The sequence below is a fragment of the Nomascus leucogenys genome, chromosome 9, assembly GCF_006542625.1.
Source record: "Nomascus leucogenys isolate Asia chromosome 9, Asia_NLE_v1, whole genome shotgun sequence".
NCBI classification, from domain to species: domain Eukaryota; kingdom Metazoa; phylum Chordata; class Mammalia; order Primates; family Hylobatidae; genus Nomascus; species Nomascus leucogenys.
Window position 1 is genome coordinate 7,864,413 of NC_044389.1, and position 24,611 is coordinate 7,889,023.

Sequence of the window (24,611 nt, forward strand, 5' to 3'; positions counted from 1 at the left end):
CACACACAGGTGTTGCCTTCAAATAATGCATAATTTAAGTGGAAAATAGAAAAGTAAATAGGCAATTAAATGATAATGGTTTGCATAATATGCTATGAAAGTACATTAGAAATGCATTAAACCCAGATTTGAAAGGCTAGATTGGGCTAAAGGCTTTCAAGAGTAAATGGTGATAGCTATGCTGAGTCCAAAAGAACAAGGAGGAACTAGACAGGCAGAAAGTTGGGGAAACAATGGTATGCAGAGACCAGCGAATGTCGTATCTTGGGAGGAGAGGAAAAAAATAGTGCTTCAGAGAAACTGAAACAAGTTCAGCAAGAGTTCTTTAAGATAAGGGTGTAGATGGATGACACTAGAAAGGTAAAACAGCATCTGCCAAGATCATGAGAGGTCTTATAAGCCTTGGAGTGCAGACTTGATCCTAAAGGCAATGGGAGTTCTACTGCCAGTTAGGATATCAGAGGATGCAAAAGACTTTCATGTCATGGTAACACTCAAATAAAAATATTCAAATAACAGCAAAATCATATGTAATTATGAAATTGAAGAGAGGTCAATGCCACGAAGCCTAGATGAATGAATTTCTAGAGAGAAAAATCCTTGCTAGGGGAGTAGCAAGACAGCCATGGCAGCTTTCAGCAGCAAACTGGGCCTGGTAAGTGGGTAGAAGACAAGACTCTCCTTGGGCCTTCGGGCCCAAAGCAGTGGCCTCAGCAACACCCAGGGAGGCTGTTAATCAGGCAAACTAGAGATGATTAAAATTGAGGACTCATCCCAGATCAACTTGACTCTTGTTAAAATCTGAATGATCATCTCTTTGTCTTAGATGTCAAAAGTAGAAAAAGGTTCACGCTCTTGGATAAAAGACAATGAGAAGCCACGGAGGGCCTCTGAGCAGAGGGGAGAGAGGACCAGATCTGCTTTTAGAATGGTCCCTTTGACTACAGTGTGGACAACAGCATGGAGTGGAGTTTAAGACAAAAAAGTAGGGGGAACAGGAGGCTGTGGCAGGAACTCATACAGGAGATGACAGTGACCTGGCTGAGATTACTGGAGGTAGAGAGAAGTACTGATGGAAGAGAGATTTAGGAAATAAAATGGACAGGATTGGTGATTCAGTTGATTGCAGGGAGTAGGGAAAGAAGGAAAGAAAGGGTGAGAGCTGACTCACAGACTCCTGGGGTAAGAACTCATATATGCCAATGTCTTCCCTGAGAGGGGGACATTGGAAGAACAAATCAGGGGTTACAGTCAGAAATGACAAGGTGTTGAGTGTGATGTGTCTGTCAATCAGTCAAGTGGAGATGCCCTTTGAATCTATGAATCTGGAAGCCAGCAGAGTTCTAGGCTGGAGAAAGAGCTCTGGGTACATTCAGCATCAAGCCATAAGATCACCCAGGGACAACACAGGGTGAGAAGGAGGACTAGAAAAGATGCCTGAGTAACACAAGACATTGAAGGGATAGACAGAAACAACTGAGAAGGAATGACCAGAAAGAAGGATGAACAAGGATAGGATGGCGCTCTGGAAATCAAGAGAAAGGCGTGTTTCAGGTCAACAGTCACTGGTGTTAAAAGCTGTGAGTGAAATAGGATAAAAACTGGAAATTATTAATTTGATTTAGCTACAGCAAGGTTGCTGGAAACCTTGGTGAGGTAGTTTAGGAGGCTGGGAGTTTATGACTCTTAGAAGGCTGAGCATGGAGCTGAGAAAATGGAGATAACAGTAGTGAACTCAAGATGTTCCGCAGGGTAGGAAGGAGATGGCACGGTGGTAGTGAGAAGTTTTAAGATAGAAAAACTAGAGGTGGTGGGAAGTACCCAGGAGCAAGGTAGATGCTGAGCACAGAAGTTAAAGGTGCCACTTTGGTGGTCTAGCAGGGCCTGCCAGGGGCAAGGGAAGGGGGAGCAGTGACAATTATGCAATGTATTTGCAAATCTGGCAGTGGCCTGTGAGCTCCTGTGGGGAAGGGGCTGTGCAGCTTTCATCTGTGCATTCCCCGTGCCTGGCCCACACAAGGCCAGTTGAACAAATGAACTGGGATGATGAAATGCAATGCTAGATAGGTAAGGTAAAGTGAGGTTTCAGAAGGCCTTGAGTGCCAGTCTTGGAAACAACAGCTAAATCCAATATGCAATGAAGACAACAAAATGGTTTTCTTGCAGAAATCACCTAACAAGTCACTTCTGTGTTAAAAATATTATATGAACACCATCATGCTATAAAGTATATAAACCCATATACAAATAACAGGGCCACTTTCAAAGTGGAACATCCTGGCTCAATGGGTGCCATGTTCTGATCCTTAATTGGCCCTAACTCTTCACCCAGAAAGCCCGATGCATTACAGTAAGGCTGCAAATAGCTTGAACCTTTTTTGATAAGGAGGTCAACACTCCTTGGGCTTACTCTAGTGTCTTTTCAAAGGCCTCCGTGGACTCCCCCTCCTGTTGTTAATGACCTCAGGTAGATGCAAGCCATTGCCTAACAAAGATCAGCACACATGCTCAGGTTTGGTTATCACTACAAAACAGCCACCTCCATAACCGTGTTATCTTCACCACTGAATCGGCTAAACCAAATCAGGATGGCTGTAGTATGATTGTTGAAATCCTGCAGGTTCCTGTAGGAATTGTTCCAATCTAGGGAATTGCAAAGTAGGAATTTAAGGTCCTAGCCCTCCAGAAGTGTATAATCCATTAGATTATAAACTAGAATGCTGCCTGGCACACAGCAGACATGCAACAAACATCTGAGTGAATTTAAATGACTACCGTTGATAAGATTTTGCCTACACGCACCAATAGTAAGACTACAGAAGTAATAGGGAAAACTGCTTAATTGATTTACCCATATAAATCAAGTTAAAATCTTTCTTCGTAAGAGATTAGGCAGATGCTTCATTTAAAACATTAATTTTTAACTGTTATTTAAAGCCTATAAATCCTACATAAATATCACTTAATTGCCTAAGTAAGCTTCTATACTACACTTTCCCCAAAGGTGATTTATTAAGCATTACATATTTAATAGTCTAATGGCTTATTCTCTGAGATTAAAATCTATAACCAATTTTTTTTTCCATTTAAACAGACAATCAAAACTAGTTGGCTGCCTAGAAGCAACCACTGTTAGGGACATTCTAGCAAGTATGACATACTTTTTTATATCATTTCTTCAATGGCTAAAATATTCTTTACTGTGTGTTCTTTTAATATTTAGCAAATATAATGTTCACTTTCCTATCATAGTAACAACCACCATTCACAGAGTACTCACATATAAGTATAGATCCCAGTGCCAAAGACCCACCTGTCGTGTGGAAAGGGAAGTTTATGTTTAAAGTAGTTGAAGAAAGCTGTGATCATAGTTACCCTCCTCCTCCTGTGATGTAGCTGTAGCCGCCAGTGCCCAGGCCGTAGCCGTAGCGCTCTCCCAGAAACACAGGCTCACCGGAGTCATAACAGCTAAGCAAGTGCTGGAGCCTGGAGATACTGAGATGCCAAAGGGAACACAAATCACGATTATTTGATTCAAATGTGGTTACGGAATAGTTTATGGTTCTTACATCCCACTCTGTATACTGTGTAATACTAAACTGAAATAGTTAAGAGGAGAAATTTGAGTGACTTATAGAATAAATAAAATTTTTAAACAACAACAACAAAAAGAAAAGAATGCATGAATGCTGTACATTACTGGAAACAGAAGAGAAACTGAGACATGAGGGGCTTGTTCCTCAGTTTTTACAAGCCCCTGCCATAATAAGGCTGCCTGATTTGTGTGGTGAGAGTGGCAGGTTACTGAAGTGAAGTTGGCCAGTGTGCTCTAGATCTTATTTCTACCAGTACTGTTTCCAAGTGAGTGTGAACTAATCCTCACATCTTTTCAGATGAACTTGGTATTTAACAAAAAAATTCCTGATGGCCTAAAAAGGAGCCACTGAGATGCAAATGCATGTTGGGCCCTGGCTGGCAGGTGGGGAAGAGAATTTGGGCAGTGAGGCTATCCTAGAAATCCTCAGATAATAGGGCACAACCATGCTTATGTTTCCCTCAATAAGGCCACCCAAGTCTGAGAACTTTTTGTGTCTAATTGCTTATACTTTTGAATACCTTTTGGCCCCTATCTGCCTTTAACACACGTTACCAACAATAGCTTACAAAGGGCAGTATATTAGTCTGGGTTCTCTAAAGTAAGACTATCCATGAGTTGGTCATAAAAATGCCTGCAACTGCAGCTGCTGTTCAAATGAAAACAATGAATTTATAGGAAAATAAAATCAAAAAATAACTTTTTTAAGTAGACACAAAGGGTAGTGCTAAGAAAGCCTATCTTTTCTATGTTTTAAGAACTTACACCACTTAGAAACGTCCCTTCCGCCTATAAGCCTGCAAAATCAAAAGCAAGTTAGTTACTTCTAAGATGCAATGGGGATACAGGGGGTAAATATTCCTGTTCCAAATGGGAGAAAATAGCCAAAACAAAGGGGCCACAGGCCCCATGCAAGTGCAAAACCTGGCCAGGCAATCATTATATTAAACCTCCAAATGCGGTGAGCCGAGATCACACCATTGCACTCCAGCCTGGGTGACAAGAGCGAAACTCCATCTCAAAAATATATATATATATATTAAACCTCCAAAATCTCCTTGATTCCATGTCTCACATCCAGGACACGCTGATGCACTCCCTAGGCCTTGGGCAGCCCCACCCCTGTGGCTCTGCAGGGGACAGCCCCCGTGGCTGCTTTCACAGGCTGGTATTAAGTGCTTGCAGCTTTTCCAAGGTGCACAGAGGAAGCCGTCACTGGATTTCCCATTCTGGGGTCTAGAGGATGGTGGCCCTCTTCTGAGTGCTCCACTAGGAAGTGTCCCAGTGGGGACTCTGTGTGGGGGCTCCAACCCCACATTTCCCTTCTGTACTGCCATAGCAGAAGTTCTTCATGAGGGCCCCACCCCTGTAGCAGACTTCTGCCTGGACATCCAGGTATTTCCATACATTCTCTGAAATCTAGGCAGAGGTTCCCAAACCTCAACTCTTGTCTTCTGTGTACCTGCAGGCCCAACACGACATGGAAGCTGCTAAAGCTTGGGGCTTGCACCCTCTGAAGCAAAGGCCAAGCTGTACCTTGGCCCCTTTTAGCCATGGCTGGAGCGTCTGGGACACAGGGCACCAAGTTCCGAGGCTGCATACAGCAGTAGGGCCCTGGGCCAGGCTCATGAAACCATTTTTCCCTCCTAGGCCTCTGGGCCTGTGATGAAAGGGGCAGCTGTGAAGATCTCTGACATGCCCTGGAGACATTTTCCCTATTGTCTTGGTATGAACATTCAGCTCCTTGTTACTTACGCAAATTTCTACAGCTGGCTTGAATTTCTCCCCAGAAAATGGGGTTTTCTTTTTCACCTCATGGTCAGGCTGCAAATTTTCCAAACCTTTATGCTCTGCTTCCCTTTTAATTAGTTCCAATTTCAAACCATCTCTTTGTGAATGAATATGACTGAATGCTTTCAGAATAAGCCAGGTCACCTCATCAATGCTTTGCTGCTTAGAAATTTCTTCCACCAGATACCCTAAATCACCTCTCTCAAGTTCAAGGCTCCACAGATCTCTAGGGCAGGGGCAAAATTCCACCAGTCTCTTTGCTAAAGCACAGCAAGAGTGACCTTTGCTCCAGTTCCCAATAAGTTCCTCATCTCCATCTGAAACCACCTCAGCTTGGACTTCATTGGTCAAAACTATTCAACAAGTATCTAAGCAGTTCCAAACTTTCATTCATCTTCCTGTCTTCTTCTGAGCACTCCAAACTGTTCCAACCTCTGCCTGTTACCCGGTTCCAAAGTCACTTCCACATATTTGAGTATCTTTTCAGCAACACCCCATTCCTGGTACCAATTTAATGCATTAGTCCATTTTTACGCTGCTGATAAAGACACACTCAAGACTGGGAAGCAAACGAGGCTTAATTTAACTTACTGTTCCATGTGGCTGGGAAGGTCTCCCAACTATGGCAGAGGGCAAAAGGCATTTCTTACATGGTGGCAGCAAAAGACAATGAGAAAGAAGCAAAAGCAGAAACCCCGATAAACCCATCAGATCTCATGAGCCTTATTCACTATCACGAGAATAGCATGGGAAAGACCGGCCCTCATGATTCAATTACCTCCCACTGGGTCCCTCCCACAACATGTGGGAATTCCGACAGATACAATTCGAGTTGAGATTTAGGTGGGGACACAGCCAAACCATATCATTCCACCCCTGGCCCCTCTCAAATATCATGTCCTCACATTTCAAAACCAATCATGCTTTCCCAACAGTCCCCAAAAGTCTTAACTCATTTCCGCATTAATTCAAAAGTCCATAGTCCAGTGTCTCATCTGAGACAAGACAAATCCTTTCCACCTATGAGCCTGTAAAATCAAAAGCAAGTTAGTTCTTCCTAGATACAATGGGGGTATAGGCATTGGGTAAATACAGCCATTCTGAATGGGAGAAATTGGCCAAAATGAAGAGGCCACAGGCCCCATGCAAGTCCAAAATCCAGTGGTGCAGTCAAATCTTAAAGTTCCAAAAGGATCTCCTTTGACTCCATGCTCACAGCCAGGTAACACTGATGCAAGAGGTGGGTTCCCATGGTCTTTGGCAGCCCTTCTCCCGTGGCTTTGCAGAGTACAGCCTCCCTCCTGGCTGCTTTCATGGGCTGACATTGAGTGTCTGCGGCTCTTCCAGGTGCATGGTGCAAGCTGTCAGTAGATCTACCATTCTGCGGTCTGGAGGATGGTGGCCCTCTTCTCAGCTCCACGAGGTGGTGCCCCAGTAGGGACTCTGTGTGGGGGCTCCGACCTCATATTTCCCTTCCCCACTAGCAGAGGTTCTCCATGAGGGCTGCTATCCTGCAGCAAACTTGCCTGGGCATCCAGGCATTTCCATACATCTTCTGAAATCTAGGCAGAGGTTCTCAAACCTCAATTCTTAACTTCTGTGTACCCGCAGGCTCAACACCACATGGAAGCTGCCAAGGCTTGGGGCTTCCACTCTCTGAAGCCACAGCCCAAGCTGTACCTTGGCCTCTTTTAGACAAGGCTGGAGTGGCTGGGACACAGGGCACCAAGTCCCTGGACTGCACACAGCATGGGGACCCTGAGTCCAGCCCACAAAACCATTCTTTCCTCCTGGGCCTCTGGGCCTGTGATGCAGAGGGAGGGGAACGGGGGAAGGAGCTGCTGCGAAGGTCTCTGACATGACCTGGAGACATTTCCCCTATCTTGGGAATTAACATTCGGCTCCTTGCTACTTACACAAATTTCTGCAGCCAGCTTGAATTTCTCCCCAGAAAATGGGTTTTTCTTTTCTATCGCATAGTCAGGTACACATTTTCTAAACTTTTATGCTCTGCTTCCCTTATAAAACTGAATGCCTTTAACAGGATCCAAGTCAGCTCTTGAATGCTTTTCTGCTTAGAAATTTCTTCCACCAGATACCCTAAATCATCTCTCTCGAGTTGAAAGTTTCACAAATCTCTAGGGCAGGGGCAAAATGCCACAAGTCTCTTTGCTAAAACACAGCAAGAATCACCTTTACTCCAGTTCCCAACAAGTTCCTCATTTCCATCTGACATCACCTCAACCTGTAGTTTATTGTCCATATCACTATTAACATTTTGGGCAAAGCCATTCACCAAGTCTCTAGGCTAAAGTTCCAAACTTTCCCACATTTTCCTCTCTTCTTCTGAGCCCTGTCTCTAAATTATTCACCAAGATATCTTTTCTCACAGAGCAATAGTAACATTAACAGTTCTGGTGTCTCATTTTTTGGTGGAAGGGATGGGTAAGAACAAAACAAAGTACAAGAAAAGATCACTTTTCCCATCCCCACTCATGAGTCTTATAAAAATACCCTAGCTAATAAAGCTAAAGCTGAAAGTGAAGAAAACGAATTTAATATATGAAAAGAAACTCTGACCAGTGACAAGTGATGGTGCTCAAAGAGTTCACAAGACTTTCAGTGAGGTTTATATCTGTCTGGAGGTCAAGGCCTCTGACAATGTTGATGGTTTCTGAGTGACTAGAAAATGTTCTTTGAACACTATCCTGTTTTTGGCACACAAGGTGACTCTAGGACTGCCTCGTGATAAGAGTGGTGTAAAAATCTGGTCTGCTGTTCTCTACAAGGAGTTTGCCATTAACCTCTGCTATTTTATCATTGGTTTTGTTTAGTTTAGTTGCCAGTGATTTTCTAACTTTTAATTCTTGTAGACAGAGCTGCTTATATTTTTCCAACTCAGTTTTATTAGTCTTATGGAAAGCTTTCATTTTCAAGAGTTCAGATTTCAGATCTTTCTCAGCTCCCTGCGACTTCTTATTGAAGCAACTTTATTCTCTCTTAACTAAGTTCTCTGAAGATGCTGCTTGTGTCTGCAAAGATAGATTTTCTTTTAACTTTTCTACTATATCTTGTTTACTCTTTCTTTGGTCTCTTTCTTGTACTAAATTTGTTTCCACATTCTTGTTGTACTAAATTTGTTTCCATATAAGTTTTGGGGCTATTTTTACTCTGTAGTCAAGATAATCCCTCTTTTACAGACTTCTGCTTTCCAATGTATTTACTTACTTTATCTTATTCATTCTAATACATTTGTTTGATTTACTTCATTTAACACTGTGTTTGGCTTACACATAGAGTATCTTTGACATAAGTAACTTCATCTCAGAAAAAGACTCCATCTTACATTTCATTAGGCACTTTGCCAACAGGGGCCAGATGTTTTGCTTGATCAATAAAGTCTCTATTCAATCAAATGAGGACATAACCAAGCACACTCCTCCATTTTCAGTCCTCACCAGAGGACTCTGTGGCCATAGAAAGAGCAAGACTTCTGCAGTTCAAACAGCCATCTTAACTGACAAGTCTTGCTGTCACCTGTGATAAGCACCCGGCATCTGCCACCGAAGTCTCTGCCCACATCAAAGTCTTTTCCTTGCAAGATTGAGGGACTGCCTGGCCCAGACCAGGATATTCTTTTTGTCAATGTCTCTCTCCCTGGAGTGGTTCATTAACCCTTTTTCCTATCCCCTTTTTCTTGATGTCAAATGTTACTTTGTTATGGGAAGTTTAGTCTATAAAATTATATATTAAGTATACTATTATGGTTTGCAATATTGACTGACTTGTGGAGTGGCTTGAACCTGTGTGCCTATGGCTCTACTGACTGAAAAGGAAGTACTGAGAATCAATTCCTTGGGAACTCCACGTAGCTCATAGCTTTTGTGGCTGAAATAGCATCAGTAAAAGTCTGACATTGTGGAAACACATAAAGACATGTGGACCTGGTTATCCCCAACCTGGTGCCACGCATGAGGGCTTAGGTTTCTTTGTACAGATTCTAAAACCAAGGTCTTTTCTCTGAGAGCATCTCTTGTATCATGGAGATCAATTTCTAGGCTACTGAATTTACTTTCAGCTTTACAAAGTGGTTGAGAAAGAATATGCTTATCTTTTAGGTTAGTCACATCAAAATTAACTGTGTCCTACAAACAAAACTACTCATCTCTTGCTCTCAGGAAAGCAAGTTCTAGGTCTCTTATTGATGTGTGACAGATCATAATCATGGAGAGCAGCAGCCAGTCTAGCATGGTACAACGCTGTATCCAGGATTTCCCTGCTGTGTTTACATTGTCCAGTTTAGAATTGAGCATTATATTCTTGCTGTCAGACTACTGAGCTGTCCGCTGTCCTGTTGTGATATTATGATTATATACTGATATGGTTTGGCTGTGTAAAAATGGACTAATATATATATATTGGTTTTCATCCAGAGTTCCTGGCTCTTAACTCCCATAGCCCTTGTTAGTCTTTTATTACAATGCTGGGTTGCTTTATTAGGCCTCAGGAGCAGGTATCAGGAAACAATCTCTCTCTCTGACCTTTTCCTGTTGACACAAGATTCTTTCAGTGCTGCTTCACCAGCCAGAAATCTCCACGGTCGGCCAGCGGCACCTCTGGCCGGGGCCTCACTTGGCTCTGGGCTTGCCACTAGACTTGCTCTGCCCACTAAGCCTGGCAGGCAACGCTTAGCTCATGTTACTGGCCCAGGTTCTACACCTGCTGTGGCTCTGTGCTCAGCCCGTAGCTGGGCTGGGCATGCTGTGACTGGCTTCTGCCTTGGGTGCCAGCATCTGGACAAGGGGTGGGGGATGCAGCAGAGCCTGAAAACTTGGAGATGCCAGCAACTGCGGAGCCCCAAGGGGTGTTACCCTTTTGCTCAGGGAGTCCTAAGCTCTGAGCCCCCAGGAAGCATCACAGCTTGTTCCTGTTATAGATCATTCATTCCTACCATCTGCATGCTTCAGTGAATGGGGGCATGTCCCAGCTCATTTGGTCCTGCTGCCCACTCCAGCCCGTGGCTCCTGGGCTGGCCAAGCCATGCCACTGCCAGTTCCCATCACGTGGGGCAGCTGCCCAGCACCAGCAAAAGGTGGGAGGATTACAGTGTTACTGCTCCGGCTCAGGGAATCCTGAGGTCTAGGCCCCCAGAAGGGTTGCCGCTCTAGTGAACAGGAGTGTGTCACCACCCTGAGCTCAGTGAGCCAGCCAGGAAAGTGTTACAACGCTTTTCACTCCCACTGTTCAGTGGGTCCCAGGTTCTTGTCCCACATCCAAGAAGAATGAGGTTACACAGACACTGGAGAGTAAGTCAGGTGGAGGAGGGTTTTATTCAATGAAAGAACAGCTCTCAACATGAGAGGGGACCCAAAGTGGGTAGCCCTCTGTGTGAGAGGGTGCTCTAACTAAGGCAGGTAGTCCCAATATGTGGCTGAGTCTGGGGTTTTTATGGGCTCAGGATCAGGGAGTGTGTGCTGACTGGTCCATAGGCGGGCCTGGGAAAAGCACCATTTGATTAGCTAAAAGGCATCGAGGAAGTTCTCACTCCTGGCCATGGACTCTACCCTGAGCTGATAGCCTGGCTTTCATGCTTCAGGCTGTCTTTGGCTTGAAGGTTGGGTTTCACTGGGGACCTGGCCCTTTCTGCCTAGGAATTTGTGTGCCTCTTGCCTTTATCAATGTCCTTGTACCTGCCCAAGGTAGGAATTTAATCTGATTGTGGGTCAAAAGACTCTAATTCCAGAGAATGTCCTGCCCCATAACCTAGAGGAAGAAATACTACACAGAGAGGCCAAGAAAAGTCTGAATAAGGAGGTCTTTCTGGGTTTAGAACATGAGCTTTTTGTTCAATCACATTTTTACATGGTTGTCAATCATGCCTATATAATGAAGCCTCCGTAAAACCCCAAAAGGACAGGGTTCGAATATTTCCTGGATGGCTAAACATGTGCAGATTCCTGGGGGTCAAGCACCCAAAGGGGGCATGGAAGCTCCACACTCCTTCCCCCATGCCTTGCCCTACACATCTCTTCATCTGCATCCTTGATAATATCCTTTACAATAAATCAGTAAACCTAAGTGTTTCCCTGCGTTCTGTGAGCTGCTCCAGCAAATTAAAGGAACCCAAAGAAGGGGCTGTGAGAACCCCAACTTAAAGTCAGTCAGTCAGAAGATCTGGAAGTCTGGACTTATGACTGGTGTCTGGGGAAGCAGTCTTGGGGACTGAGCCCTCAACCTGTGGGATCTAAGGCTATCTCCAGGCAGATGGGGGCAGAACTGAATTGAATTAGAGGACACCCAGCATGAAGAGGACTGCTTGTTTGCTGGGGGGAAGAAATTCCCACATATTTCAGGGTCACAGAAGTCTTCCTCATTGATTGTTGTGGTATAAGAACACAGAAAAAAATGTTCTGAGAGTTTTTCAGGAACAATTGATGTTAGTGAAGTGGGATTAGCTAGAATGGCTCAGGTTCAGAGAAACATTTGTTTTGAGAAGAGAAAGGATAAAAGCCCGGAGGATGAGAAACCCTTGATTCCTGGGTGGCCAAACGATCACCTATGATATGAAGTCACAGTGCTCTGCTGAGTTACTAAAGGCAAAAGTTACCAATGGAATTTAGAGATGGAGAATAGGTTCACCGGATACACAACAAAATGCAAACTAATCATAAAAAAACAAACTATTCAATCCCTTGATTATTGTTATCTATACTAGCTAAAATAAAATTAAAAGAGAGTGCTGGGTTAGACCCTGACGCTACATACACCAAACTTAGATTTCAGTGAGTCTAAGCTTCAGCCACTAGCCTCAGAACCACGGCACAAGGGCAAAATTATGCAGGAACAACAGAAAGTACCTCTGAGACCTGTGGTGACCAAGAGGGTAAGTCACTGTGGGAGAAGGGAAGAACCAAATAATTATTGAAACGAGAGGGTACGGTGTAAAGGAACTATTCCATTTTGTAGATCTGTATTATCCACCTCTTGAGGAACCTTTATAAAAATGGATTATGAGAATAACTAATTTAGGGGCAGTATCTTTGGTTTTGAATACTGCAGAATGGAAGAGCATGTTTGGTTTGATGCAGGACCCACAACTCAATGCTGAACAATTGCACATGGGTGTACATAATCCAGACACACAGGAGGTTATTCCTGAGGGAACGGCAAGCCTGGTGGACTGAATAAAAGCCACTGTAAGATCTGTTTACCCTGAGAAGGGGGACTGCCAGACTCCACCTATAAATGCCAAATAGAACACCCCAAATTATGCAGCTGATACATTTGACGCGTAAGCCATGTGGGACTAGCTTCATGATAACTGGGGTATTCACCCACTGAATATGCCCGTTATCCAGGCCATGGTACATGCTGTTGTTAAAGGGGCCCATTTTGCATGGGCACCTCATATAACCTTACTGCTGCAAAACCAAGACAGTTCCAGAAGCCTTATCAAATTTGCAGTCTAAGCTTTACCTCAAGGTCTTACAGATGCTAATAAAGACATTAGGTTAATTAACAAGAAAATGATGAAGGGTAGAGGGGAGAGTCAAAGGACTCATCCTGGGAGGTGGAAATTTTTAAATGGTTTGTAAGAAATAAGATGAATAAAGAAAATATTGATAGGAATGAAAGTAAGAGGAAAAAGAAAGGGGAGAGCCATGGGACTCACCCCAGGAGGGTGGACATATTTAGGTGGTTATTAAAAAATGGAATGAATAAAGTAGAAATTGATAGGATTAAAACAAAGGTCTTAATACAACATTATTAAAGACTGAGTGGAGGAAAGGGACCCCTGGCTGATCTCTCAACATCTAAGGGCCCAAACCAGTTTGCTGTGTTTCCCCCAGTTTGGAGAACTTCTAAAGACAAGAAGATAAAGATCAAAATGAAAAACCCCACCTATAATTACCTGCTAGACTAGTTAATCAAGGTAACAATTAAGAGAGAGGCCAGGGTCTCCTGGTGGGACTCCAGGCTGGGGACCCAAAGCCTTTTGCGAAAGAAAGGGTAAAATGATCTGGGGATGAAAAGGGGAAATTCCTAGGACTAGAACATAAAAGTGTAACGGTTGTTAGGATTATGAAAGCTGGCATATTTGAACATACTTCATGTGAAATGGTTTTATCTCTTTTACCTGACTGCATTATGGGAAGAGACATTTTATCTGACTGGGAAATGTTCCCCCTATCCAGTACTGTAAAACAGAAGGTATGTAAATCCTTTGAGCAGTATTAATGGAACATGCTAAAATTGGAACCAGTTAAGATTGCCCAGGCCCACATAGTGCAGAATAGAAACTGAAGGGCTGGTAGGGACAACTTCCCCATTTGATAGCCCTCTGCAGAGTACTTCCCGGGGCTTATAGCAAAGGTTTGTGAGTGCCTCCCAGCAATGACTACTAGGACTTTGAACTAGAGAATTTCCACTTGAAGGGCATTTACTTCCTTGCTACAGGACATTAACTAAGGCTACCCCTATGACTGAGGGACATAAAGTGATCTTGATGAAACCCCCTTTGCAAAGATTATGACAGTGAGAGAAATTTAGCTTGGCTGACTCCATCTTGCTTCTAGTCTCACAGGCTGGCTGTCTTCACTCATTCCTGGGCGTAGGTCAAGCTAATCATGGCAGGAATTTAGTTTATAGCTTAACTTGGAAGCAAGGATGCTAAGAGTCTCTCCCTAAAACTATTCTCCTCCTTGCTCAGGGACCAAAAACTAATGAGAGACCACAAGATTAGGATCAGGGGAGGAGGCTGAACTTTGCTAAAGTGTATTTTTTATCATCCCTTACTGCTCAAGAATCATGTGGACAGAGGTCACAAGATTTGACACTTCCCCAATTGCTCCTATAGATAACGTTACTATTGTAGAACCTAAGATCGGTCTTTTGAGATGTTTTTCAGATTTTTGCCTTCTGGCAACCAACTGAACCCACTCAGACCCATGACTCATGACTCAATCAGTCCTGTGGTCCCCAACCAAAGGCAGATTTATTGTACAAGGGCCGTTTTCCACATCCCTAGGACTTCATTCCCAACCTATCAGCAGTAACCATTCCCTAGCCCTCTGCCCACCCAATTATCCAAAAAACCCTAGTCTCTGAGTTCTCAGTGAGACTACTTTAAGTAATAACTCCAGTCCTTCCACTTGGCCAGTCTTGCATTAATTAAACTCTTTCTTTACTGCAATATTACAGTCTCAATGAACTGGTTTTATCTGTGCAGCAGGCAGGAAGAACACATCGGGCAATTACATTTATATCTGAAATGCCCATGCTGTTTTGGGTGATGTCAGAGGAACACTCTAATAAGGGAGGCAATGCCCATTCCATTATAAAATAGAATTTATACGCGATCATGCTACCTGGGGAATGCAAGGAGGAGATCCTCACAAACAGAGGGCCTCTTTTCCCCTAAAACTGACTCTGGAACTATGTGAGGAGCCACTGGATTCTACACTACCCTGTAAGCAGCTCTTGACTGACCAACCAAGAGCTACTTCGTTTGAGGATGGCAATTCAATTCCAGGGTAAATGAATACCATCCTGTTTGGAAGTCTGCTATTTTGACCAAAGGAGGTAAAAACAAATAATCTCAGTGGGCTGTATTGGATTCATTTTCCTAACAGTAGTGGAAGAATTGAACAGTGGTGGAAACACTTGTGTTTGGGATTTTACTAATTCATAGGCAGTGACCAATCGCCTGCCCATACAGTTAGGCAAGAGGGCAATGGATACTTGGCCTATTAAAAGGATGCCCATATGAAGCATGGCCCCATAGACATTTGAGGGGTGCATTAAAGTAGAAAAGTCAATGGCAATCAGAAGAGCCCCTTTCCAGGTTTGGAAGGTTACTGGAATTGACAAGCAGGTATCCCTGTGGACTTCCTTGAGGTGGCCACCTGGATCCATGAAATTAGTGGATATGGGGGTACGGCAGCAGGCAGAGATGGACTGAATCTAGACATGTTCCTTTTGCATCCTCTCAGGCACAAAATGCCAATAAGAACTGTTCTCTCCACCAGAAAAAAAGACAGAGACCGATAATGGCTATGGGGCAGATTCCCTGGTGCAAAGGTCCTAAACAAAGCTGGCAATACAGGGACTGATGCTAGTGGCCCTATGGGGCTACAAATGGGTCTTGACAGGAATAGACACTGACTCTGGCATGGCTTTTGCTTACTCAGTGGAACATGCAAATACTCTGAGTACCAATAAAAAAACAACTAAACAGAAGATATTGCATGGATTTGTATGGCCAATCGTCATTTCTTCAGACCAAGGAACACACTGTACAGCCTATAATGTCTAACAATGGGCAAAGAGATAGTCTCCTCAGAGTCATAGTTTGATAGATGAGTAGAACAGGTAATTAAAACACTGGAAACATAAAAGGCTGGCTTACATGCCTTCAAGATTGTGTGCTCATACTCAACATGAGTGGGACTAAAGGAGTCTGCCCACTAGATGTTCCTGTTTTTCTAAGGCTGATCTGGAGAAGAAGGGGTGAAGAGGATGCTCGGATGACTATGCAAATCTTGCCAAGGCAGGAGTACATTGGAAGAACAATCATTTTTTCTTTCTTCCCTAAATCAGCTCACTAAAACCTTTTCTTTCCCTCCTACTTGACGTAGTGGTCCTAGGACCAGGCCTACAACTGCCAGTGCTGGAAGCAGGGCTGATTTCTAAGCAAAAAACCGTAACTATGTTTTTAAAGCTTATGTCAAAATTCCTTAGGGCCTGATGTGACTGTGTTGCTCCTTCACCCCATTTAGCAAAGCTGGGGCTAAGAGTGAATACAGCTATATTGCCTGGTGGCAAAAATAACCCACCAGCTGTGCACCTATGTAACTTTACCCTATCTGCATGGGAATGGACTGAGGAGAGGGTACCTGCTAGACTAGCATTGTTGCCTGCAATCTAAACCGGAACGGTAGTGATTCTGATGTCTCTTCCAAAGGTGGAAACATTTGGGCATTAACGGAGAGAAAGAGAAATAGTAGTTGAGGGTAAAGGAATGAATAATGGGTTATAAATTGAGGGAAATTCAACATTACATTAACACCTTGAAAGACATTCAGAGAAACAGATGACATTGTCTCTCAGCTCAATTATAACAGATATCTAAAAAGGTGAAGCTATTTGTTTGCCAAGACCGCTCCAGCTTTGGAACCTGACAAGATTGAAAGGAAGCCTGCAAACCTGAGTGGACTCACCCTGGGAAACATTAATACAACATAATGGACTAGACTAGTTATTAATGATGGAATGAGACTCTAATGTGGCAATATCTTCTGAGTTGTATGTTCTTTTGATGTAAGGTATCTGAAGACTGAGGGTAGACTGTGATATTATGAAATATATATTTGGTTTTCATCACCCATTTGCTGACATACCAATCTTAAAATCTTTGGAACATCCAAATTGCTATCTTTTTGTAGGCTAATGTTCACTGACAGCTTCAAGATGGGACTGGTCACCAGAAAGACAAAGGCATGATTAGAGAGTTGGGATTTTCAATCCCAATCTCCTGGGAGGGGAAAGCAGCTGAAAGTCAAGTTGATCATCAATGGCCAATGGTTTAATCAATCGTGGCTACATAATGAAGCCTTCATAAAGCCCAAGAGAGTAGGCTTCAGAGAGCTTTAGGGTGTCTGAACATGTGGAGGTTCCTGGAGGGCATGGAAGCTCCACACCCCTTCTCTCATACCTCACCCTACACATCTCTTCATCTGTATCTTTGTAATATCCTTTATAATAAACTGGTAAATGTGAGAAAGCGTTTCTGTGAGTTCTGAGAGCCACTCTAGCAAATTAAATAAACCCACAGAGGGGGTTGTAAGAACCCCGAAGTGAAGCTCATCAGTCAGAAGTTCTGGAGGCCTGGACTTAATGACTGGTGTCTGGTGTATGGGGTGGTAGGGCAGTCTTGGGGACTGAGCCCTCAAACTGTGGGAACTGGCACTATCTCCAGGTAGACAGTGTTAAAATTGAATTAGAGGACACCCATTTGGTGTCCACTGCAAAACTGATTGATTGCCTGGTGGGTAGGAGAAATCTCCCTGCTCCACACTTTTGGTCACAGAAGTTGTCTTCTGTGTTGATGATTATTGCAGTGTGAGAACAGAGGGGAAAATAGCTCAGTTTTTTCCTAACCAATTAATCATTAGGGAAATGCAAATCAAAATTCACACCCACTAGAATAGCGACTATCAAAAAAAAAAACCCAGAAAATAATGGGGTTGACAAGGATGTGGAGAAACTGGAAACCTTGTGCACTTCTGGTAGGAATGTAAAATGGAACCACTACTATGGGAAAACAGTGTGATGGTTCCATTATAAATAGAATTACCATATGATCTAGTCATTCAATTTCTGGGTGCATACCCACAACCCCATGTTGATGGAGTGTCCATCAACAGACGAATGGATAAGAAAAATATGGTCTATCCATACTGTATCCAAGGAATGTTATTCAGCCTTAAATAGGAAGGAAATTCTGCAATATGCTACAACATGGATAAATTTCGAGGACATTATGCTAAGTAAAATAAGCAAGTCACAAAAAAAACAAGTACTGTATGATTCCATTTATATGGGGTACTGAGAGTGGTCAAAATCATAGAGGCAGAAAATAGAATGATGGTTGCCAGGTGATGGAGTTAGGGGAGTATTTTTTAATGGATATAGAGGTTCAGTTTTACAAGATGAAAAGAGTTATGGAGATGGCTGCACAACATTATGCATGTATTTAATACTATTAAACTGTACACTTAAAAATGGTTATGATGGTAAATTTGATGTTGTGTGTACTTTACCACAATTTAAAAAAAAGGAAAAAGAAACATACTGTGGATGAACCAGATGGTGATAAAAAAAAAATGTTACATAATTTTACAGTATTTCTCCATCATCTCTATTGAAAAATAGATGCTTCTTTTTCTTAGTATTTGATAATCTATACTAAGAGAAGACTAGTAGCTGTTATGAAATCAATGTTGTGTTCCCCCCAAATTTTATCATATGTTGGAATCTAATCCCCAATATGAAGGTATTTAGAGGTGAGACCTTTTGAGGGGGTAAAGAGATCATGAGGGTGGAGACCTCATAAATGGAATTCATGCCCTTCTGAGAAGAGGCCACAGAGCTAGCTTGCTCTCTTTCCACCATTTGAGGATACAAGAAGTCAGCAGCCTGTAACCCAAGAGAACCCTCACCAGAATCCAATCATGCTGGCACCCTGATCTCAGGCTTCTAGCCCTCCAGAACTATGAGAAATAATTATCAAAACAAAACAAAACAAAACAGGAGATGGCTGGCAAGATGGCCAAATAGGAACAGCTCCGGTCTACGGCTCCCAGTGAGATCAATGCAGAAGGCAGGCGATTTCTGCCATTTCCAACTGAGGTACCTGGCGCATCTCATTGGGACTGGTTGGACAGTGGGTGCAGCCCACAGAGGGCGAGCAGAAACAGGGGGTGCGTTGCCTTACCTGGGAAGCACAAGGGGTCGGGGAACTCCCTCACCTAGCCAAGGTAAGCCAAGAGGGACTGTGCTGAGGGACGGTGCATTCCAGCCCAGATCCTACGCTTTTCCCACGGTCTTCACAACCTGCAGACCAGGATATTCCCTCAGGTACCTATACCACCAGGTCCCTGGGTTTCACATACAAAACTGAGCAGCCATTTGGGCAGACACCGAGATAGCTGCAGGAGTTTTTTTTATACCCCAGTGGTGCCTGGAATGCCAGTGAGACAGAACTGTTCACTCCCCTGGAAAGGGGGCTAAAGCAAGGAAGCCAAGTAGTCTAGCTCAGCGAATCCCACCCCCACAGAGCCCAGCAAGCTAAGATCCACTGGCTGGAAATCCTCGCTGCCAGCACAGCAGTCTGAAGTCCACCTGGGATGCTTGAGCTTGGTGGGGAGAGGGGCGTCTGCCATTACTGAGGCTTGAGTAGGCAGTTTTCCTCTCAGAATATAAACAAAGCTGCCTAGAAGTTCGAACTGGGTGGAGGCCACCACAGCTAGGCAAAGCTGCTGTAGCCAGACTGCCTCTCTAGATTCCTCCTCTCTGGGCACGGGATCTCTAAATGAAAGGCAGAGGCCCAGTCAGGCTTATAGCTAAAACTCCTATCTCCCTGGGCCACAGCACCTGGGGGAAGGGGTGGCAGTAGGCACAGCTTCAGCAGACTTAAACGTTCATGCCTGCCGGCTCTGAAGAGAGCAGTGGATCTCCCAGCACAGCACTGGAGCTCTGGTAAGGGACAGACTCCCTCCTCAAGTGGGTCCCCGAACCCTGTGCCTCCTGAGTGGGAGACACCTCCCAGGAGGGGCCAACAGACACCTCATACAGCAGAGCTCCAGCTGGCATCTGGCATGTGCCCGTCTGGGACAAAGCTTCCAAAGGAAGGAAAAGGCAGCAATCTTTGCTGTTCTGCAGCCTCCGCTGGTGATACCCAGGCAGATGGGGTCTGGAGTGAACCTCCAGCAAACTCGAGCAGACCTACAGTAGAGACGCCTGACTGTTAGAAGGAAAACTAACAAACAGAAAGGAATAGCATCAGCATCAAAAAAAGGATGTCCACACAAAACCCCATCCAAAGGTCACCAACATCAAAGACCAAAGGTGGATAAATCCACGAAGATGAGGAAAAACCAGCGCAAAACGGCTGAAAATTCCAAAAAAAAAAAAAAAAGAATGCCTCTTCTCCTCCCAAGGATAACAACTCTTCACCAGCAAGGGAACAAAACTGGACAGAGAATGAGTATGACAAATTGACAGAAGTAGACTTCAGAAGGTGGGTAATAACAAACTCCTCCGAGCTAAAGGAGCATGTTCTAATCCAATGCAAGGAAGCTAAGAACCTTGAAAAAAGGTTAGACGAATTGCTAACTAGAATAACCAGTTTAGAGAAGAACATAAATAACCTGATGGAGCTGAAAAACACAGCATGAGAACTTTGTGAAGCACACACAAGTATCAATAGCCTAATCGATCAAGTGGAAGAAAGGATAGCAGACATTGAAGACCAACTTACTGAAATAAAGTGTGAAGACAAGATTAGAGAAAAAAGAATGAAAAATGAACAAAGTCTCCAAGAAATATGGGACTATGTGAAAAGACCAAATCTACGTTTGATTGTGATGGGGAGAATGGAACCAAGTTGGAAAACACTCTTCAGGATATTATCCAAGAGAACTTCCCCAACCTAGCAAGACAAGCTAACATTCAAATTCAGGAAATACAGAGAACACCACAAAGATACTCATCAGGAAGAGCAACCCTAAGACACATAATCGTCAGATTCACCAAGGTTGAAATGAAGGAAAAAATGTTAAAGGCAGCCAGAGAGAAAGGTCAGGTCACCCACAAAGGGAAGCCCATCAGACTAACAGCAGATCTCTCAGCAGAAACCCTACAAGCCACAAGAAGAGAATGGGTGCCAATATTCAACATTCTTGAAGTAAAGAATTTTCAACCCAGAATTTCATATCCAGCCAAACTAAACTTCATAAGCGCAAGAGAAATAAAATCCTTTACAAACAAGCAAATGCTGAGAGAGTCTGCCACCACCAGGCCTTCCTTACAAGAGCTCCTGAAGGAAGCACTGAATATGAAAAGGAAAAAGCGGTACCAGCCACTGCAAAAACATATCAAATTGTAAAGACCTTCGACACTATGAAGAAACTACATCAACTAACTGGCAAAATAACCAGCTAGCATCATAATGACAGAATCAAATTCACACATAACAATATTAACCTTAAATGTAAATGGGCTAAATGCTCCATTTAAAAGACACAGACTGGTAAATTGGATAAAAGAGTCAAGACCCACTGGTGTGCTGTATTCAGGAGACTCATCTCATGTGCAAAGACACCCATAGGCTCAAAATAAAGGAATGGAGGAAGATTAACCAAGAAAATGGAAAGCAAAAAGAAAAAAAAAAGAGTTGCAATCCTACTGTCTGATAAAACATCTTTAAACCAACAAAGATCAAAAAAGACAAAGAAGGGCATTACATAATGGTAAAGGGATCAATGCAAAAAGAAGAGCTAACTATCCTAAATATATACACACCCAATACAGGAGCACCCAGATTCATAAAGCAAGTTCTTAAAGACCTACAAAGAGACTTAGAGTCCCACACAATAATAGTGGGAGGCTTTAACACCCCACTGTCAATATTAGACAGATCAATGAGACAGAAAATTAACAAGGATATTCAGGACTTGAACTCGGCTCTGGACCAAGCGGACCTAATAGACATCTACAGAACTCTCCACCCCAAATCAACAGAATATACATTCTTCACAGCACCACATCACACTTATTCTAAAACTGACCACATAATTGGAAGTAAAACACTCCTCAGCAAATGTAAAAGAATGGAAATCATAACAGTCTCTCAGACTACAGTGCAATCAAATTAGAACTTAGGATTAAGAAACTCACTCAAAACCACAAAACTACATGGAAACTGAACAACATGCTCCTGAATGACTACTGTGTAATGAAATTTAGGCAGAAATAAGTTCTTTGAAACCAATGAGAACAAACACACAATGTACCAGAACCTCTGGAACGCAGCTAAAGCAGTGTTTAGAGGGAAATTTATAGCACTAAATGCCCATAGAAGGTGAGAAAGATCTAAAATCAACATCCTAACATCACAATTAAAAGAACTAGAGAAGAAAGAGCAGACAAAGTCAAAAGCTAGCAGAAGACAAGAAATAACTAAGATCAGAGCAGAACTGAAGGAGATAGAGACACAAAAAAAACTCTAAAAACTCCATGAATCCAGGAGCTGGTTTTCTGAAAAGATTAACAAAATTGACCGCTAGCTAGACTAATAAAGAAAAAGAGAAGAATAAAATAGAAACTATAAAAAATGATAAAGGGGATATAACCACTGATCCCATAGAAATACAAACTACCATCAGATAATACTATAAACACCTCTATGCAAATAAACTAGAAAATCTAGAAGAAATGGATAAATTCCTGGACACATACACCCTCTCAAGACTAAACCAGGAAGAAGTCAAATCCCTGAATAGACCAATAACAAGTTCTGAAATTGAGGCAATAATTAATAGCCTACCAACCAAACAAAGCCCAGAACCAGACAGATTCACAGCCGAATTCCACCAGATACAAAAAGGAGCTGGTACCACTCCTTCTGAAACTATTCCAAACAATAAAAAGAGAGGGAATCCTCCCTAACTCATTTTATGAGGCCAGCATCATTCTGATACTAAAACCTGGCAGAGACACAAGAAAAAAAGAAAATTTCAGGCCAATATCCCTGATGAACATCGATGTGAAAATTTGGCAAACCAAATCCAGCAGCACATCAAAAACCTTATCCACCATGATCAAGTCGGCTTCATATCTGGGATGCAGGGCGAGTTCAACATATGCAAAACAATAAATGTAATCCATCACATAAACAGAACCAATGACAAAAAAACACATGATTATCTCAATAGATGCAAAAAAGGCCTTCGATAAAATTCAACACCCCTTCATGCTAAAAACACTCAATAAACTAGGTGTTGATGAAATGTATCTCAAAATAATAAGAGCTATTTATGACAAACCCACAGCCAGTATTATACTGAATGGGCAAAAGCTGGAAGCATTCCCTTTGAAAACCGGCACAAGACAAAGATGCCCTCTCTCACCACTCCTATTCAACACAGTATTGGAAGTTCTGGCCAGGGCAATAAGGAAGAGAAAGAAATAATGGATATTCAAATAGGAAGAGAGGGAGTCAAATTGTCTCTGTTTGCAGATGACATGATCGTATATTTAGAAAATCCCATCGTCTCAGCCCAAAATCTCCTTAAGCTGATAAGCAACTTCAGCAAAGTCTCAGGATACAAAATCAATGTGCAAAAATCACAAGCATTCCTATACACCAATAATAGAGAGGCAAATCACGAGTGAACTGCCATTCACAATTGCTACAACAAGAATAAAATACATAGGAATCCAACTTACAAGGGATCTGAAGGACCTCTTCAAGGAGAACTACAAATCACTGCTCAGGAAATGAGAGGACACAAACCAATGAAAAAACATTCCATGCTCATGGATAGGAAGAATCAGTATTGTGAAAATGGCCATACTGACCAAAGCAATTTACAGACTCAATGCAATCCCCATCAAGCTACCATTGACTTTATTCACAGAATTAGAAAATACTATTTTAAATTTCATATGGAACAAAAAAAGAGCCCATATAGCCAAGACAATCCAAAGCAAAAAGAACAAAGCTGGAGGCATCAGGCTACCTGACTTCAAACTATACTACAAGGCCACAGTAACCAAAACAGCATGGTACTGGTACCAAAACAGATATACAGACCAATGGAATAGAACAGAGGCCTCATAAATAACGCCACACATCTACAACCATCAGATCTTTGACAAACCTGACAAAAACAAGCAATGGAGAAAGGATTCTCTATTTAATAAGTGGTGTTGAGAAAACTGGCTAGCCATATGCAGAAAACCTTTCTTACACCTTATACAAAAATTAAAATGGATTAAAGAGTTACATGTAAGACCTAAAACCACAAAGAGCCTAGAAGAACACCTAGGCAATACCATTCAGGACATAGGCATGGGCAAAGACTTCATGACTAAAACATCAAAAGCAATGGAAACAAAAGCCAAAATTGACAAATAGGATCTAATTAACCTAAAGAGCTACTGCACAGCAAAAGAAACTATCATCAGAGTGAACAGGCAACCTACAGAATGGGAGAAAATTTTTGCAATCTATCCATCTGACAAAGAGCTAATATCCAGAATCTACAAAGAACTTAAACAAAGTTACAAGAAAAATACAAACAACTCTATCAAAAAGTGGATGAAGGATATGAACAGATACTTCTCAAAAGAAGACATGTATGTGGCCAATAAACATATGAAAAAAAGCTCATCACTGGTCATTACAGAAATGCAAATCAAAACCACAATGAGACACCATCTCACACCAGTTAGAATGGCAATCATTAAAAGTCAGGAAACAACAGATGCTGGAGAGGATGTGGAGAAATAGGAACACTTTTACACTGTTGGTGGGGGTGTAAATTAGTTCAACCATTGTGGAAGACCGTGTGGCAATTCCTCAAGGATCTAGAACTAGAAATACCATTTGACCCAGCAATCCCATTATTGGGTATATACCCAAAGGATTATAAGTCATTAC

General features: G+C 42.7%; 1 protein-coding gene across 2 annotated transcripts in view; it reads right to left on the reverse strand.

Annotated features, from left to right (window-relative positions):
• The window catches only part of B3GLCT (beta 3-glucosyltransferase), a 127,918-nt gene that overhangs the window by 10,611 nt on the left and 92,696 nt on the right, over positions 1 to 24,611 (reverse strand). For both annotated transcript variants that reach the window (XM_003270246.4, XM_030818561.1), the window contains exon 13: positions 3,376 to 3,495. In XM_003270246.4, coding sequence (XP_003270294.2) covers positions 3,376 to 3,495 — 120 coding nt within the window. The remainder of the gene's footprint in view (positions 1 to 3,375; positions 3,496 to 24,611) is intronic.